The 18629-nt window shown below is 50.9% G+C and overlaps 1 protein-coding gene across 11 annotated transcripts in view; it reads left to right on the forward strand.

The window, feature by feature from the left end:
- Positions 1–3758: 3758 nt before the first annotated feature.
- Positions 3759–18629, forward strand: part of MAPK8IP3 (mitogen-activated protein kinase 8 interacting protein 3) — a 63388-nt gene continuing 48517 nt past the window's right edge. For all 11 annotated transcript variants that reach the window (XM_054534505.2, XM_063717471.1, XM_054534508.2 and 8 more), the window contains exon 1: positions 3759–4245. In XM_054534505.2, the coding sequence (XP_054390480.1) occupies positions 3928–4245 (318 nt within the window). In that variant the 5' untranslated portion in view covers positions 3759–3927. The remainder of the gene's footprint in view (positions 4246–18629) is intronic.

Consider the following 18629-nt stretch of genomic DNA (forward strand, 5'->3'; position numbering starts at 1 on the left):
CACAACTCCTCTGTCTCCAGAGGCCTGGCAGTGGCCAAGTCTAGAAGGACGTGGGTGGCGTCACCTGGTACACGGTGAGGGTGTGAATAACAGATCCCGAAGGGTTGCCACCTCAAGCCCCGTGCCTTGTCCAGGAATACACAGGCTCTTTTGATGTCAGGTAACTTTGCTGTATAATCTTTGTGGTGTACCTGGTAGGTCACACCCTGTGAGTGTGTAGATGCTTCCTCCCATGCTGGCTGCTTAATTTCTTCTGCACTCATAATCCTGACCATCTTGAAGATCATCATTGAAATATTCCTGTTTAATGTGTGGCTACAAAGTGCTATCTAAAGATGCTCTCTAAAACTCAGCTCATGAAGATGAGAGGAACATCACAGGGAACTAACTGTGTGACCTCTTAGCAGGCGTCAGGGCAGATACTTAGAAATTAAAGTTGAATTTTAGAAACTTAGATCTTACATGTCCATCTTACATTTTAAGGTATTTTAATGAGAAAAAGTTGCATCCCAAAGAGTATTTCTGAATCCGAAAGGAAGCCACCTCTATTACTAGAAGTTCTTTCTTCTTTTTTTTTTAGACAGAGCCATTCTGTCACCCAGGCTGGAGTGCAGTGGCACAGTCTCTGCTCACTGCAGCCTCAACCTCCCAGGCTCAAGTGATCCTCCCACCTCAGCCTCCCAAGTAGCTGGGACTGCAGGCATGCACCACCACACCTGGCTGATTTTTTTTTTTTTTTTTTTTTTTTTTTTTGGTAGAGTCTGGGTTTCACCATGTTGCCCAGGCTGGTCTGAAGCTTCTGGATTCAAGCGATCCTCCCTCCTCGGCCTCCCAAAGTGCTGGGATTACAGGTGTAAGCCACTATGCCCAGCTGTAAGAAGTTCTAATTCAGCACCAACTTTCAGGAGAAGACCAGTTGTATGATTCCATAAGCATCAAGAATTATCCAGCATCTTGTTAAAATTTCATTTTAACCAACTTCAAGTAACAAATCTGCGCAATCATGGTAGTGATAATCAGTTGAGTTGATGGCCAAGTCTGTTGGCCTTTCCCTGTGGTAGCATTGCTCCTACTGTAGTGTGCTACCTCAGGAATTCAAAGGGCTCAAATTTCTCAAAGGTGTAAAGCAGAAGCTTTAAACATCCCCCAAAATGCAAGCTTGCTCTAACTTGTTCACCAGGAAGAATTATAGATTACATCTATTTGCCCAGCCTCGTCATTTTCACTTTATGGAACCTCACAACTCTCCGTAACCTTTATCGCACGTTATTTGCTAGAGATGGCGCCATGCTCCTTTCATGGATTAGCTGACATTCCTAATAGGCTGGATACTTTAGGCTCAGTTTTGCAGGCTTAGAAATGGAGATTTGGGGCCAGGTGTGATGGCTCATGCCTGTAATCCCAACACTGGGAGGCCGAGGTGGGTGGATCACCTGAGGTCAAGAGTTTGAGACTGGTCTGACCAGTATGGTGAAACCCCCGTCTCTACTAAAAATTACAAAAATTAGCCAGGCGTGGTAGCACATGCCTGTAGTCCCAGCTACTTGGGAGGCTGAGGCAGGAGAATGGCTTGAACACGGGGGGCAGAAGTAACAGTGAGCTGAGATGGCGCCACTGCACTCCAGCCTGGGTGACAGACTGAGGCTCCATCTCAGAAAAAAAAAAAAGAGAAAGAAATGGAGATTTGGCAAAATTAAGTCACTTGGGATCCCAGGAAATTGGAATCTGAGGCTGAAACCTCTTAGTGGGATGGTTGAACATCTATACTGCAAATTATGTTGCAAGGAGAAAATGTGAAAACCACAATAGAGCCTGGCATGGTGGCTCACACCTGTCATCTAAGCACTTTGGGAGGGCAAGGGGGAGGATCGCTTGAGGCCAGGAATTCAAGACCAGCCAGAGTAACAGTGAGACTTCTGTCTCTACAAAAATGTTTTTAAAATTGGCCGAGCAGTGGTGGCGCACACCTGTAGACCCAACTACTTAGGAGGCTGAGGTGGGATCACTTGAGCCTAAGAGTTCAAGTGAGCCCTGATCATGCCAGTGCCTCCAGTCTGAGCAACAGGGTGAGACCCTGCCTCTAAAAACTGAACAAAAAAAAAATCAGTAGGGTGTCAGCTATGGGAGTTACTGTTTAGGTGCAATCAGATTAGGATGAGAGGATCTGAACTGATGAGCATTTCAGTAGGTGAAAGACGGTAAGTGGCCATTTTTATTAGCATTAAATAGTCACTGATGTGGTTTCATCAGAATTCACAATACATGTGTGGCTCCCAAATTAAGTTTCAAAGTCTTGGGTTCATGGTGTCCCCCTTGCCCAGCAAAATAAAGTGCAAATCTTACGGAGCAACACATTTTAAGTTCAGGCCTCAAGTACTTCCAGAGACAAAAGTCCTGAGGACACTAGCTCAGAATGGGGAAAGGAGACCCTGAGCCAAGAGTCAACCAGGATGACATGCAGAATCAGACCTGCAAAGGCTGCAGATACTGTAGTTATGAGGCACACACAAAGCTTAAAGATAAATATGTGGTTGGAAGTATAAGAGCCTATCAAAACTGCTAGAATATAAGAAATCAAATAGGACAAAAAATAGAATCATTGGCAGGGTGCAGTGGCTCACGCCTGTAGTCCCAGCACTTTGGGAGGCCGAGGGAGGCGGGTGGATCACTTGAGGTCAGCAGTTCAAGAGCAGCCTGGCCTACATGGTGAAACCCCGTCTCTACTAAAAATACAAAAAAATGAGCCGGGCGTTAATGGCGCGTGTCTGTAGTCCCAGCTACTCAGGAGGCTGAGGCAGGAGAATCGCTTGGACCCAGGAGGCGAAGGTTGCAGTGAGCCGAGATCGCGTCATTGTACTCCAGCCTGGGCGACAAGAGCGAAACACCGTCTCAAAAAAAATCGCTGCAATTAATAACCCAGTGGATGGGTTAAACAGATTGCACATAGCTGAAAAGAAACCGAAAATCTGGACGGGCGCGGTGGCTCACGCCTGTCATCCCAACACTCTGGGAGGTCGAGGCGGGCGGATCACTTGAGATCAGGAATTTGAGACCAGCCTGGCCAACATGGCGAAACCGCGTCTCTACTAGAAATACAAAATTAGCTGGTCTGTAATCCCAGCTACTCCGGAGGCTGAGGCAGAAGAATCACTTGAACCCGGAAGGCGGAGCTTGCAGTGAGCCAGGATCGCGCCACCGCACTCCAGCCTGGGCGACAGAGCAAGACTCCATCTCAAAAAAAAAAAAATCTGAAGCAGTCAGTGCAGTAGGGAGAAGTGAGCGAAAGGAAGGAGGCCGCGCTGCTGGGTTTCAGGATGAGATGGGCGCTGAGGGTGCATTCACAGAATCCCAGGAGGAGCCAGCTGAGTGGGGAAGGCACTAGGAGAGGGGAGGCGCTGAGCGCGGACTGAGCGGGGCGCGGTGCTGTTGGGAACGTAGGCTCATCAGGGCGGCCGGGGTTGAGGCGCAGGCGCTGAGCCTTCACCCAAGTCCGCCGAAGTGTGCAGAGCCTGGAGACACGACCGAGGTCACTGGAAGCCGAGGGTGGCGGGGACGTGATCAAGCTACCGCGCGCTGGGGGAAGCGACCGCTGCAGCCCCGCGGATCCCACCAGCCTGGCCGAGAGCTCCCTCTGCCACGCTCAGCCGCGCTTCCGGCCCGAAGCCCGGCTTCCTCTGACGTCACGGCCCCTGCGCCCCCTGGCGGCGCGGCTGCGGCGGGACGCGCGGGCACCGCCCCCTCCGGCTGGAGGGCGGGACTTCCGGCGAGTGAGTGACGGGCGCAGCCTCGGCAGCGGCGGCGGTGGAGCCCTGAGGCGACAGCAGCTGCGGGAGGCGACGGGCCTCGGCCTGCGGAACCTGAGGCAGCCGGGGAGGGCCGGGCGCGCCGGCCGGATAGCGAGCCGCGCTGGCGGCGGCGGTGGCCGCGATGATGGAGATCCAGATGGACGAGGGCGGCGGCGTGGTGGTGTACCAGGACGACTACTGCTCCGGCTCGGTGATGTCGGAGCGGGTGTCGGGCCTGGCGGGCTCCATCTACCGCGAGTTCGAGCGCCTCATCCACTGCTACGACGAGGAGGTGGTCAAGGAGCTCATGCCGCTAGTGGTGAACGTGCTGGAGAACCTAGACTCGGTGCTCAGCGAGAACCAGGAGCACGAGGTGGAGCTGGAGCTGCTGCGCGAGGACAACGAGCAGCTGCTCACCCAGTACGAGCGCGAGAAGGCGCTGCGCAGGCAGGCGGAGGAGGTGCGTGGGCCGCGGGACCCGCCCGCATCCCCGTCCCGGACCCCCAGTCAGCCCCGGGCCCCGGACCCAACACCCGTCCCGACCCCAGACCCCGCTCCGGCACCCCGGACCTCGCGACCCCCGGACCCCCAGACCCCGCCCCGAGACCCGCCTGGACCCCCTGGACCCCGCCCCGGGACTTCCCCACCCCCTCTGCCCGCCGTGAGACACCTCCCTAGAGCACCCCCCCGCCTGCCCCGGGACCCCACCCCGACTCCCGGGGACCCCCTTTTCCGCCCAGGCCTGGGCCCTGGCCCCCTCCTCCGGGCCCCCAGCCCTGAACCTTCAGCCCCAAACCCGATGTGCCTGGCGTCATCCCCGGGGAGCTCAGCTTCAAAGCCAGGCCTCACTCTCCCCTCCCCACCCACCTCTGCATGCCAATTCCCTTTGCTTTCGTGCGTGTGTTTAGTCAAAACCCTTTCCCGACCCCAAGTGCTACCTCTGTTGGCTGCCATTCTAAACCCATCTAGAAAAGGAATCTTTTGGTGTTCTTAGGGGCTGCAGCCGTCTGTGGATGATGTTGGAGACCTTTCCCTTGTCCCTAATCCCGTATTTTGAAGGTCTGTGACATGGGTGAATTGGGTGGTTGATGTAAACACAGAACAAGGCCGCAGGCGGGCTGCTCCTCTGTCAGCAGAAGGAACACTCGAGTTTCTGGAGGTGATCTCTTTGCCGCCTTGGTTCCTTGCTTGGCGAGATTGTTAGCTGATGTAGCCAGGGCTGAGAAACTCCACTCTGGCTTCTGAGGAGTTAAAAGTCTGAGTTTGAAGCGTTTAATTCTGTGCTAGGATGTCTCCATAACCTGGAAATCGCTTATTTGTGAAGCAGTTACAAGAGCCGGGCCCTGTGGGGAGCACCACTTAGCTTCATTCATTCACCATCAGATACTGAGCTCGGCCTGCCTGTGTGTGGGCCCAGAGCCTCGCCCTTTGTCACAAACAGGTTCAGGGAGGCTGGTTCCCATCCCTGCTTTGCCTCTGTGACCTTGGGCTGTCGCCTGCCTGGGGTTTGATTTTCCATCAAAGGAGTGAATTGCACTAGGCGATCTCTAAGCCCAGAAATTCTCTCGTTCTAGGAGTTAGGTAATGCTGTTTGGCTTACGAATACAAGTGTCTTAGGAAATGAGCTTCAATTCCTTTTCAATTAATTCAGCTTAACACATTCTTGACTTTAATAGGAAAATACAAGATTGTGTCAGTATTTTGGCTTTTTCTGAAACCAAGGTGATTTATGGCCTAGTTTGGTTTAAAGCGTGTTTATAAAAATCATAACAGTATGTTGTATCGTTCCTCCTTTCCTGCGGTTTCTGTTGCGTTTGAGCTTCGTGTCTGTCGGGAGGCGGTTATGCGTTGATTGGAATGCCCCGGTTCCAGCAAAACTGAGTTAAAGCTGTCAACCTGAGGAAACGCAAAGGTTCATGGATTTTGGAGCTCAGGGTGACTGTAGGCATTTTACTGGGAAGGAAACTTGTCCTGAGAAGTGGAAGGGCTGAACCGAGGTCACCCACCCCAGAAGTGCCCAGCCAGGGTGCAGCGTGAACCCGACGCCGGCCTTGGCACTTGCTTCCATGTCAGGCAGCTGCAGGCACCGGAGCGCTGCTCCCCAGAAGCCTGGAGTGCCAGGGCTGCCCTCGCTCAGCTGTGGAGCTGTGGCTGCCCCCTGTGCTGGGCAGCGCCCTCCACTTCTCTCCCACACTCAGTGACCTGACCTAGATTTCGGGTGGGTTTCTTTTTTTCACCTTTTACCTGTGTGGTCAGTATAGTGGACGAGAAGGCACTGAAAGGAGAAAATCAAGATGGACAACGTTAAGGCTAGGAATTATAACCTTGCCTGTTAAAAATGAGCTCTGCACAGGATAGGCGCTGCCCGGCTCTGTGCGGTTCACATGCAAGCTGCCCTGAGTGCATCTGCCCTCCCACAGGGCTCCCGCTGAACCGAGCTGGCGGGTGTGCATGTGGTTTGCAAAGCTATCACCTTTAGTCTGAGACCCACCATTGCCCCAGTGCTTTAGAGAAGCTGCACCAAGAGCTTTGGGAGCCGAGCCCCAAAGCCAGCCAATGCTTGGCCAGCATGGAGGCTGTGATTAAACGCTAACAGGGTGCCCTTGGAAAGACCTCAGGGCTTTACAACTAAGGAAAAGGGATCGATGCTGTCAACATTTGGCATGCCTACTCCTCTACTGAATCAAGCAGACCTTCATTTCCAACTTTGTAGACCATTGTGCCCTGTGGGTCGGTGTCTTTTCTAAGCAGGGACTTGTGATCACATAGACGTGTATCTGATAAGAGGGGAGCGGGACGTCACACGCTGCAGGCGTGTCTTGTTGCAGAGGAGCTCCTGGGTGAGCTGTCAGCAGAAGCTCCGTCCCCAGCCACTCTGCTCAAGAAGGCTTAGTCAGAGATGGGTAACCTGAGCCACTGCAGCCTCTGAGCAGACAGAATCTGCAGGGTTTTATAAAAGCCTGAGCAGAGCAGACATCCCTGTTCCCATCTTCTTGCCAGTCATAACCACAGTGACTCCCAGTGTGCTCTGATAACAGGCAGCTGAGTGTATGGGAGTGACAGGAGCTAGAGAGGGTGGGGTCTCCCGAGAGACTGACCCAAGCCGTGGAGTCTGCAGACCCCAGCCTGAGTGTCAGCCCGGCCCTCGGGAGCCACACACCCTGGGTCCATCCTCTTCCCCTTGCTGGGCTGCAGTGGCCGCAGACTTTGCAAGTCAGTTTTATCTCAAGATCCAAGCACCATCACTGGCTGTTGGTTGCCTGGAGAATTGTGGGCAGGCAGATGTAGCAGAGTCAGGGCAGAGCCCTTGACGGGTTCTCAGGGCCGCCGTGGACGGCAGGCACCGGACATTGCTAGCCGCCTACCAGACAGTGCAGTTTCTGGTTGTGCAGGTTCTGATACAAAGTTTTTTAAAACCTTCAAGTTATTTCCCAGTGGAAAAGAAGAAGGTGGGAAACAGCAGCTGAACGGGGTGGGGGCTGGCAAGAAGCAGATGCTGCCTCCACACGCACCATCCGGTGCAGCTCCAGAGGAGGGCGAGGCAGAGCCACCACATTTGCCGTGCTTACCCGGGCAGCAAAGAGCCCTTCTCCTGTAGTGATCAACTGCTTAGCTTACAAGAGGAAAAATAAGGTGTGAGAGATGACATGTGAGTATTAGTAGTCATTATTTGCCTTAAAATCTTCTTAACCCTAAAGAAACTGCTGCTGGTAACACCCCCCAGGCTCATGGCAGGCAGCTGGAGTGGGTGTTCTCTCAACAAGACCAAATCGTGATGTTTGCTGATCATTCGGCATTTGATGCTATGTAAGGAAAGGATGCAAGGGAAGACAGTTTTATCCAAAACGTATTTTTTCCGAGTTAAATAAAAGTTACCGGCCAGGCGCAGTGGCTCTCATGTCTGTAATCCCAGCACTTTGGTAGGCTGAGGCAGGCAAGAGATGAGGTCGCACCATGTTGCCCAGGTTGGTCTCAAACTCCTGGATTCAAGCAGTCCTCCCACCTCAGCCTCCCAACATTTGACATTGAACTCCTGACCTCCTCATCTCAGGTCAGGAGTTTGAGACCAGCCTGGCCAACCTGGCAAAACCCTGTCTCTACTTAAAAAAAAAAAAAGAAAAAAAAAATTAGCCAGGTGTAGCAGCAGGCTCCTGTAGTCCCGACACTCAGGAGGCTGAGGCAGGAGAATCACTTGAACCCAGGAGGTGGATGTTGTGGTGAACCAAGATCATACCACTGCACTCCAGCCTGGGCGACAAGAGTGAGACTCTGTCTCAAAATAAATAAATAGATAAAAAATAAAAAATAAACAAATAAATGTCATCCATTTCATAGAATATTTGGGTAGGATTCAGCTGGAGAAAACAAACACCATAATCCCACTCTACAGAGATTATCAGTCTGCCATTTTTTCTTCTTTTTTTTTCCTCTGCCCCAGACGATCTGCAGGAAGTCTTTTCCATAAATGAATTAAGATGCTGAATCAGAAATTTTTATTTTTGTTTTTCATATGACAGATAGTAAATTCACCACTGCTTGGCCAGAGTATGTGATTTCTTTTCCTGCCATGTTATGATATTAAGAACAGTTTTTTTAAAAAATATTTTTTAAATGAAGCTATCAAGACGGGGCTGCCAGAGCTGCCTTTCCTAGGTGCCTCTAAAAGCTGGCCTGGTGTAGCTGTACCACTCACCAGGAGTACAGCAGTCTCCCTAAAAAGTGGAGCAAATACATGTAGGAACCATGGAGAAGGAGGTACCTGCCCCCCAGAGAGAACACGGGACAGAGGCAGAAGTGGCCTGGAGGCTGCTGGGCGCAGCCTGCCCCTCTGCTGCTCCGCCGCGGGAGCCCCCGGGCCACGCTAGCAGCAGTCAGACAGGGCCGAGAGCTGAGAGAAGTCAGTTCTTCCAAAATTAAGATTTCTAAATGAAATATCTGTTTCATTTTTAAGTTTTTAAAAACCATTTTGAAATACGTACAGAAAGGTTGCAGAATTAACACTCCTCACCCAACTTCCCAAGTGAGGGCATCTTCCCATGCTTCTTTCTCTGGCTGTGTAAGGGGCTCAGGGGTCCCTTTGTCCTTGTTGTGTCCTGTGTTCTGCGGGTGGCCCCTCGTTCTCTGCTCTTTGTGACCTTGACCATTGCGACAGCACAAGTCAGTCACTTTGCAGCTGTGCCTCAGTCTGGCTCATGGGCCCTGGGGACCAGACACGGGGCATGTCCTCAGGCCTCAGCAGGAAGACCCATGGCGTGCAGAGCCTGCTAGATCCTTAATCTGTGCCAGACGGGCATCAGGTGAGGGGCGCAAGATTTTTGGATGGGCCCCTTTCCCAGGTTCCCATTTATTACCAGGGTAGGAGGATGAGCTGTTAGTACATGAAAATCACTACAGAAGCTTGCTAGGAGCTGCATGGGGTGCCGGCTCTCCAGACTTGTTTTCCTTTGCCCTGTTGAAAGTTGGGGTCCCAAAGCCGGGCACAGTGGCTCACGCCTGTAATCCCAACACTTTGAAAGGCCGAGGCGGGTGGATCATGAGGTAAGGAGTTCGAGACCAGCCTGGCCAATATGATGAAACCCCGTCTCTACTAAAAATACAAAAATTAGCTGGGCATGGTGATGCACGCCTGTAATCCCAGCTACTTGGAAGGCTGAAGCAGGAGAATCGCTTGAACACAGGAGGTGGAGGTTGCAGTGAGCCGAGATTGCAATGCCACTGCACTCCAGCCTGGGCAATTGAGGGAGACTCCGTCTCAAAAAAAAAGAAAAAAAAAAAGAAAATTGGGGTCCCGAGCTCCCCTTGTCACCCCGAGTATCCAGCCACCACTAGGTCCTGGTGTTCTTTTGGCCTCAGGAGTTCTTTTTTTTTTTTTTTTTTTTTTGAGACGGAGTCTTGCTCCTGTCACCCATGCTGGAGTGCAGTGGCGCAATCTCGGCCCACTGCAAGCTGCACCTCCCGGGTTTATGCCATTCTCCTGCCTCAGCCTCCCGAGTAGCTGGGACTACAGGTCCCGCCAACACGCCTGGCTAATTTTTTGTATTTTTAGTAGAGACGGGGTTTCACCGTGTTAGCCAGGATGGTCTCGATCTGCTGAACTCGTGATCTGCCCATCTCGGCCTCCCAAAGTGCTGGGATTATAGGCATGAGCCACCACGCCCGGCCAACCTCAGGAGTTCTTTAATGTCCCCACTTTTCATCTCCTTTGCTGCCTTCTGCTTCTAGTCACCACCAATCCAGGGTCTTCCGGCCACTCCCACCCCCGCCACTTTGCCAGCCCAGAGAACCCTCACAAAGCATGTCTGGTCTCTGAGTGCTAGGCTGAATTCCAGGCAGGGGGATTAGCTGATTGCTCTCCTGGGGCAGACTGGACATCTCAGATGGTGATAACATGAGGGGATCTGAGTGACAAGGTGGGCTAGGACACCGGGTGGACAGAGTGAGGCTGTCTCCCCCAGGTGGCCCCCCGCTGGGCCCACCTCTCACCAGCCTCATCTGCCTCTGGTCTTCTGGCCGCCCCCATTCTGCAGACCTGCAGCTCCTGCCTCCTAGAGCACCTGCCTCCACCCCACCCTTGGGGTTTACCTGGCCAGTTCCCGTCTCTGCCTGATTCGCTGGTGTCTGCCTCCCCAGTGCACCTGCAGAGAAGCCCCCATCACCCACTCTGCCGCCCCTGCCTGGGGAGCTAGGCCCCCACCAGGCCTCTCTCCCGGCTTCCGCAAGTTAAGCTGCTCCCTGCCAACAAGGGGCCGGCACCCTCTGGTTCATTCAGCCTGAGCCTGTTGTTTCTCTTTCTCGGCACACCCGGAGATGCTGGCCATCTGTGTGTGTGGATAAGGGGAAGCCAGCTTTCCTCTGCCTCTGCGCACATCTCACCAAACTATGCAGTTCTTGAAGGTCAAGGACTGTCTCTTTGGAGCAGCCTTTCTGTCTGACAGAACGTTCTGGGATGATGGAAATGTTGTATTTGGTGCTGTCCACTTCAGTAGCTGCTGGCCACATAGGGCTGTTGAGCATTTTCGGTGTGACTCATGGAGAGAGGGCCGTTGAGCATTTTAGGCGTGACTCATGGAACTGAGGAACTGGGTTTTTAGTTGTATTTACTTGTTTCAGAGATGAGGTCTCGCCATGTTGCCCAGACTGGTCTCAAACTCCTGGACCGAAGCAATCCTCCCATCTCAGCCTCCCGAGTAGCTGGGACTACAGGCTCGTGCCACCATGCCCGCTGTGTTTTATTTTAAGTAATGTAAACATGTGGCCAGGGCTTCCATACTGGACAGTGTGGCTTTGGGCAGTCTAGCTGAGCTGCCTGCAAGCAAGGGCAGATGGTGAGTTACTCAGCTTCATGCAAGAAAGGAAGATGCTTAAAGGGTGGGTTTGTTTCCTGTTTAATGAACATTTTCCAGAAAGAGGGGAGATCCCGTAGCAGTGGATTTCAGATACAGGAGACCAGACAGGAGAAAATATTGTGAGATGGGAAAGTGGATGCCAGCGACAGGAAACAGCAGAGAGGGGCTGAAGTTCTCTAAAGGCCAAGAAGAGCCTGGTGGGAAACCGCTCGCACCTCAGGACTGCCTGTGCTCAGGGCACAGGATCGACTTTTTCGCGTTGGGCTGCTTTTTGTTTCCTTTCTGTGGGTAACAATTTTATTGCAGTATCATTGACATACACTGAACTGTACATACTTAAAGAGTACAATTTGATGAGTTTTGAAATACGTATAAACACCTGAAGCCATCCCTGCAGTCCAAGCAGTGTAGATGCCCAGACCCCAGAGTTCCCTGTGTCCTGTGTAACCCCCCTCCGACCCCTCCTTGCCCCACCTGTCCCCAGGTAACCACTGACCTGCCTTCAGTCACTGTAGGTTAATTTGCATCTTCTAGAGCTTTGCATAATGGCCTCCTGCAGTGCGTACGTGGTTTCCTCTGACATCTTCCACTCGGTACAGTGATTCGGCGACTCACCCAGGCTGTGTGTGTCCTTCCCCCATGGCCGAGCAGGGTCCCAGCAGTGCTGTTTGTCCATCCGCCTGCCTGCAGGGGAGCTGGGCGGCTTGCTTTTACCTAACCTTCACGCATGAGCGCTTTGTAAGCTGGCTCACCCCGTGGCAGGCTGGCGGTGAAACCCAGAGACTAGAATCCGCTTATGAGGCGGATGAGGCTTTGCGGAGACCCTTAGAGCCCACAACATCATTACTCTGTTGCATTTTTTTTGAGCCACTGTTAGGGCAAGAGATCCGGGGCATGTCACGTGAAACGCGACAGGGCCTTTCCTCAAGACCGCTCCTCCGTGCGGTACGTTTCCCACACAGGGCCTAGGACATTTCGATTCTTGTTATCAACAACCAGATTCAAAACTTGCCTTTTGTTAAAGTTTCTGGGTGCCCCTTCCTCCCCAGGCCTCTGGGGAGTTTGGGGCTCCTGTTCCCTAATCTTTCCCCAGCCAGCCTGCCCATCACCTTTCCTTCGCCCCAGAAAATGAATTCCCAGATAAACGCACAGTCCCGGTAGGCCCTTGCACACGTGTGTCTCTGTGTCCCTGCCTCAGGTTAGAGCATTCATGTTTTGAGAGCAGGGACCCTTTGTCTACTGAGAAGAGTGAACTGAGGCACGGTTAGCAGGCCCCTCGTTCAGTGGAACCAGAGGGAGTTGGAGGCTGGGGCTGATTAGGAAGTTTCAGAAGCCAATGTAAACTCCTAAGAGTGCACCAGAGAATAAAAGTTAACTTGAGAATAATTTTTCTCAGGGAGATGTTTCATAGGATGGGACATTTAACTTGGGGTTTTAGTTTTATCTTCATTTTTCTTCCGCTGGTACCAACCATATAAATTTATATATATATATATATATTTCCCAATACAAATGTATATGTACTAGTAAGACAGATGGTAAATAGATATGTATATATTTCCCATCTGTCTTACCCATTCTTGAAAATCAGTGCGTATTCAACCAGTTGAGATTTGTTTTACGTGGACACTGAACCCAGCAGTCCCTTTCACAGAACGTGAGGAAACCTTGCTTTTCAATCTGATTTTTGGATTCCCGAGATGATGGCCAGATCTCTCAGCCCCACATGTAATACCTGAATGGAGAAATGTCCTTCCCTAGACCCGTGTCCTATCCAGCAGGCTTCGGGGGCAGCTTTGTAACTCCAGAGCCACCCCCTGCACGTCCTCTCTCTCTGCGTTTTAGATCTAGGTGGCCAGGCAGTTGTGGGAAATGGAAAGAGCTCTGACTGCCCCCTGCCAGCCCTGGGTAACCACAGCCATGCGAGGTCCCTGCCCGTACCTGGGAACTAGCCGTGAATGGCATCCGCCAGGCATGTGCCCAGCGCCTGTCTGCCTGCTTAAAAGACCAAAAATGAGCGTTTTTCCTTTGGAAATTCATAGTACCCCCTCATTCCCAGGGAAGGAAATAAATTGATCGGTATTGCACAAGAACGAGATCTTTGATTCGTGTCAAGATTTGTTTCTAACCAACCAGCCAGAGCTGAATTGTTTCTCGCTGGTGAGCCTGGCCTGGCCTAACGAACGTATGAGAGGGGAGGTTTGGATTTTTTTTTTTTTTTTTTTGAGACGAAGTCTCACTCTGTTGCCTAGGCTGGAGTGCAATGGCGCAATCTCGGCTCACCGCAAGCTCTGCCTCCCGGGTTCAAGCGATTCTGCCTCAGCCTCCTGAGCACCTGGGATCACAGGCGCCCACCACCACACCCGGCTAATTTTTTGTATTTTTAGTAGAGATGGGGGTTTCACCATGTTCGCTAGGCTGGTCTTGAACTCCTGACCTCACGTGATCTGCCCACCTCAGCCTCCCAAAGTGCTGGGATTACAGGCGGGAGCCACTGCACCCGGCCGAGGTTTGGATTTAATGTATTACTTTACTCAGCAGGAAAGTGTCCATGGGTTGTGAAAGTTACCAAAAGCCTGTTGATCGCCCTGTGAAAGAACTTACCTGGCCATTGCTCTGACATTCTGAGTCCAGGATACTGTCATCTTGATTTTATATTGGATGTTAAAAGTCAGTCACTGCGTTAACTTTGTTTACATATAAAAGGAAGGATGATATTCTATGGAATACTGAAAAAACTAACTTGGATTACTAGATTTTCGAAGACCCTATGCTCTCAGGTCATTTCTTTTTTTTTTTTTTGAGACAGTCTCCCTCTGTCATGCAATGGTGCGATCTCTGCTCACTGCAACCTCTGCCTCCTAAGTTCAAGAGATTCTCCTGCCTCAGCCTCCTGAGTAGCTGGGATTACAGGTATGCACCACCACGCCCTGCTAATTTTGGTATTTTTAGTAGAGATGGGGTTTCACCATGTTGGTCAGGCTGGTCTCAAACTCCTGACCTTGTGATCCGCCCACCTCGGCCTCCCAAAATGCTGGGATTACAGGAGTAAGCCACTGTGCCCAGCCAGGTTATTTCAATATGTATCTTGAAATTCACTGAAAATGCTGGGCATGGTGGCTCACGCTTCTAATCCCAGCACTTTGTGAGGCTGAGGTGAGTGGATGACCTGAGGTTAGGAGTTTGAGACCAGCCTGGCCAACATGGCGAAACCTCGTATCTACCAAAAATACAAAAATTAGCCAGGTATGACCAGGCGCAGTGGTTCACGCCTGTAATCCCAACACTTTGGGAGGCCGAGGCAGGCGGATCACGAGGTCAAAGAGATCAAGACCATCCTGGCTAATACAGTGAAGTCCCATCTTTACTAAAAATAAAAAAAATTAGCTGAGTGTGGTGGTGGGTGCCTGTGATCCCATCTACTCGGGATGCTGAGGCAGGAGAAACAGTTGAACCTGGGAGTCAGAGGTTGCAGTGAGCTGAGATTGTGCTACTGCACTCCAGCCTGGGCAACAGAGTGAGACTCCGTCTCAAAAAAAAGTAAAATAAAAATTAGCCAGGTGTGGTGGTGGGTGCCTGTAATCCTAGCTACTCGGGGGACTGGGAGGCTGAGGCAAGAGAATCACTTGAACCCAGGAGGCGGAGGTTGCAGTGAGCCAAGATCGTGCCGCTGCACTCCAGCCTGGGTGATGGAGTAAAACTCCATCTCAAAAAAAAAAAAGAAAGAAAGAAAGAAAGAAATTCACCGAAAAGCAAATTCTGAAAACATAAGTTGAATTTAATTTTCAAGCAGAGCCCTTTGGTCGTGGGAGGGATGAGGAAGTACATCTTAAAAACATGTCTAAAAAGGGAATCCTGTGGCATATTGGTACCTAGATATGAGAGTTGTTTCGTGTCTCGACTGAGGAACGACACCCATGTTTTCCTTCATTTTGTAATCTCAAGTCATTGCTCCTTGGGATGCTCAAAGGTGATCCATAGGTGGCCTCGCATGTCCGGATGCCACACGGCATTTCACTAGACTCGGTTAGATAGGTAGTCGTGTCAAATACACGCTGCCCTGCAGCATGGATCACGAGCACGTGTACAGAAACCTCTCACTTTGCTATCGTCACACCTTCAGTAGGTCTCTGGGACCAAGATACTACCGTGCTGTCTTCCAGGTAGTTCTTTTATTTTTTATAATCTAGTGCTATGCAGGCCCATTCAGCAAGAATGCTGATCGTTACAACGTTATTTTTCTCAGTTCCGTTTATATCTTGTAATCGTGCTTTATAGACTTAAATTCATCTCTATTCCCCAAGTCCCCACCACTGAAAATTCTTGGTTCTCTCTTTTTTTTTTTTTTTTTTTTTGAGATGGAGTCTCACTCTGTCGCCCAGGCTGGAGTGCAGTGGCGCGATCTTGGCTCACTGCAAGCTCCACCTCCCAGGTTCCTGCCATTCTCCTGCCTCAGCCTCCTGAGTAGCTGGGACTACAGGCATGCGCCACCACGCCCGGCTAATCTTTTTTGCATTTTTAGTAGAGATGGGGTTTCACCTTGTTAGCCAGGATGGTCTCGATCTCCTGACCTCAAGATCCGCCCATCTCAGCCTCCCAAAGTGCTGGGATTACACACTTGAGCCACCAAGCCCGGCTGAAAATTCTTAGTTCTCTTAAATCAGAAGTAAATGATTTTTTTTTTTTTTTTTTTTTTTTTTTTTTGAGACAGAGTTTCACTCTTGTCACCCGGGCTGGAGTGCAATGTCATGGCCTTGGCTCACTGCAACCTCTGCCTCCCGGGTTCAAGAGATTCTCCTGCCTCAGCCTCCTGATTAGCTGGGATTATAGGCATGCACCACCATGCCTGGCTAATTTTGTATTTTTAGTAGAGACGGGGTTTCACCAAGTTGGCCAGGCTGCTCTTGAACTCCTGACCTCAGGTGATCCCCCCACCTTGGCCTCCTAAAGTGCTGGGATTACAGGCATGAGTTACCACGCCCAGCCAATGATCTTTAAATAAAAATATTTTCTGGGCCAGGTGCAGTGGCTCACGCCTGTAATACCAGCACTTTGGGAAGCCAAGGCAGGTGGATTCCTTGAGGTCAGGAGTTCGAGAGCAGCCTGGCCAATGTGGTGAAACCTCGTCTCTACTAAAAATACAAAAATTAGCTGGTCATGGTGGTGGGCACCTGTAATCCCAGCTAGTCAGAGGCTGAGGCAGGAGAATCGCTTGAACCTGGGAGATGGAGGTTGCAGTGAGCCAAGATCGCACCACTGCACACCAGCCTGGGCAACAGCCGTCTCCCAAAAAAAAAAAAAAAAAAAAAAGAATGTTCCGTTCCAGCGTCCAGCCCCAGAAGCCCCATCAGAGGACTCTTCACTTCCTCAAGATGAGTTTTCTCTCACCCCAAGTCTAGCCCTGAGCATCTTCTCACTGAAACGACTCAACATTGGGGGCTGGGCGAGGTGACTCACGCCCGTAGTGCCTGTGCTTCAGGAGACTGTGGCAGGAGGATTGCTTGAGCCCAGTAGGTCAAGGCTGCAGTGAGCCTTGGTCTTGCTGCTGTACTCCAGTCTGGATAACAGAGCAAGACCCATCTCAACAGAGCAAGACCCCATCTCAAGCAATCTTCCTGCCTCAGCCTCCCAAGTAGCTGGGACTATGGGCATGCAACACTGTGCCCAGCTAATTATTTTTTGTAGAGGTAAGGTCTTGTTATATTGCCCAGGCTGGGCTTGAACTCTTGGCCCCAAGTGACACTCCTGCCTCAGTGACCCAAAGTGCTGGGATTACAGGTGTGAGCCACTGTGCCCAGCCTGAGACCCAGTCTTTAAAAAGAAAAAAAAAAGGCCCCTTCCTAAGGGACAGAGACCTGGTGCTTTCTGACAGGTGAAATGCATAACCAAAAAATAAATATGTATTGTAGGTGATTCAAAATGATTCTCAAATTAATCTAGAAGGAGAAATTAGGAATAAGCAGGAAAATGTTGAAAAGGAAGATGTAAGAGGGAGAGCAGATATTAGATAATAGGAAGTACCATAACACCACAACACCAGTTTAAAAACCTGTGGTGCTGGCTCAGAAACAGACTGAAATGTAGCCAGGCACAGTGGCTCATGCCTGTAATCCCAATACTCTGGGAGGCTAAGCGGGGATCGCTTGAGCCCAGGAGTTTGAGATCAGCCTGGGTAACATAGGGAGACCCCATTTCTACAAAAAAAAAAACACAAAAAATTAGCCCAGTGTGGTGGCACGTGCCTGTGGGCCCAGCTACTCAGGAGACTGAGATGGGAGGATCGCTTGAGCCCGCGAGGTCAAGGCTGCAGTGGGTGACAGACGGAGACCCTGTCCTCAAAAAATGGAAAAATAAAAGGAAAAAAAAGCCTCAAAAACAAACCAAAAAAGTATAAAAGAAAGACATGTTGAGAGTTCTACAAAAGGGCACTGTCCCACTTTTTGGGGGGAAGTGTAAGTTGGGACACCCTCTGAAGAGTCACTTAGCAGTGCGTGACCACAGCCTCGGAGAGCAGGAAGCCAGCAGGTGAATATACAAAGACGTGTGTGCACACAGCTTTTGTTTGTTTGTTTGTTTTTCTTTTGAGATGGAATCTCGCTCTTGTTGCCCGGGCTGGAGTGCAATGGCGCAATCTTGGCTCACTGCAACCTGGGTTCAAGCAATTCTCCTGCCTCAGCCTCCTGAGTAGCTGGGATTACAGGCACACGCCGCCACGCCCAGCTAATTTTTTGTATTTTTAGTAGAGACGGGGTTTCACCGTGTTGGCCAGGCTGGTCTTGAACTCCTGACCTCAGGTGATCCACCCGCCTCGGCCTCCCAAAGTGCTGGGATTACAGGCGTGAGCCACCATGCCCGGCCAGCTTTTTATAATAGCAAACATTTTAAAGCAACCTGAAAGTCCGTAAAGAGAGAATGGATTGAGCAAAACTGTGCTCTACCCACACACTCCCAGCAGAACACACACCTGCCAAACATGGAAGTGGCAGAATACGCCTGTTGCTGTTGAAAGGCATTTCAATATAAATCAGTGAATAAATCAGGTTACAAAACACTGTGTACAGGATGAGCATACATCTGCTCTACACACACACACACAAATCCAGAAGCACGTCACACAATTTTAACTGACCCTGTAGACCGAGCCTCATAATTTAAAATTTTTTCTGTTTTTACCTAACACTGATTTTCCTGCGAAAACATATATTGTTTATATAATTATTTTCATTTTTTATATAACAGGAAATAAAATTACCTACTTTAAAAAATATCCAGGCCAGGCCGGGTGCAGTGGCTCACGCCTGTAATCCCAGCACTTTGGGAGGTGGAAGCAGGCGGATCACGAGGTCAGGGGATCGAGACCATCCTGGCTAACACGGTGAAACCCCATCTCTACTAAAAATACAAAAACAAAATTAGGCGGGCGTGGTGGCAGGTGCCTGTAATCCCAGCTACTCGGGAGGCTGAGGCAGGAGAATGGCGTGAACCCAGGAGGCGCAGC

Source organism: Pongo abelii, chromosome 18 (genome assembly GCF_028885655.2).
Source record: "Pongo abelii isolate AG06213 chromosome 18, NHGRI_mPonAbe1-v2.0_pri, whole genome shotgun sequence".
Classification (NCBI taxonomy): domain Eukaryota; kingdom Metazoa; phylum Chordata; class Mammalia; order Primates; family Hominidae; genus Pongo; species Pongo abelii.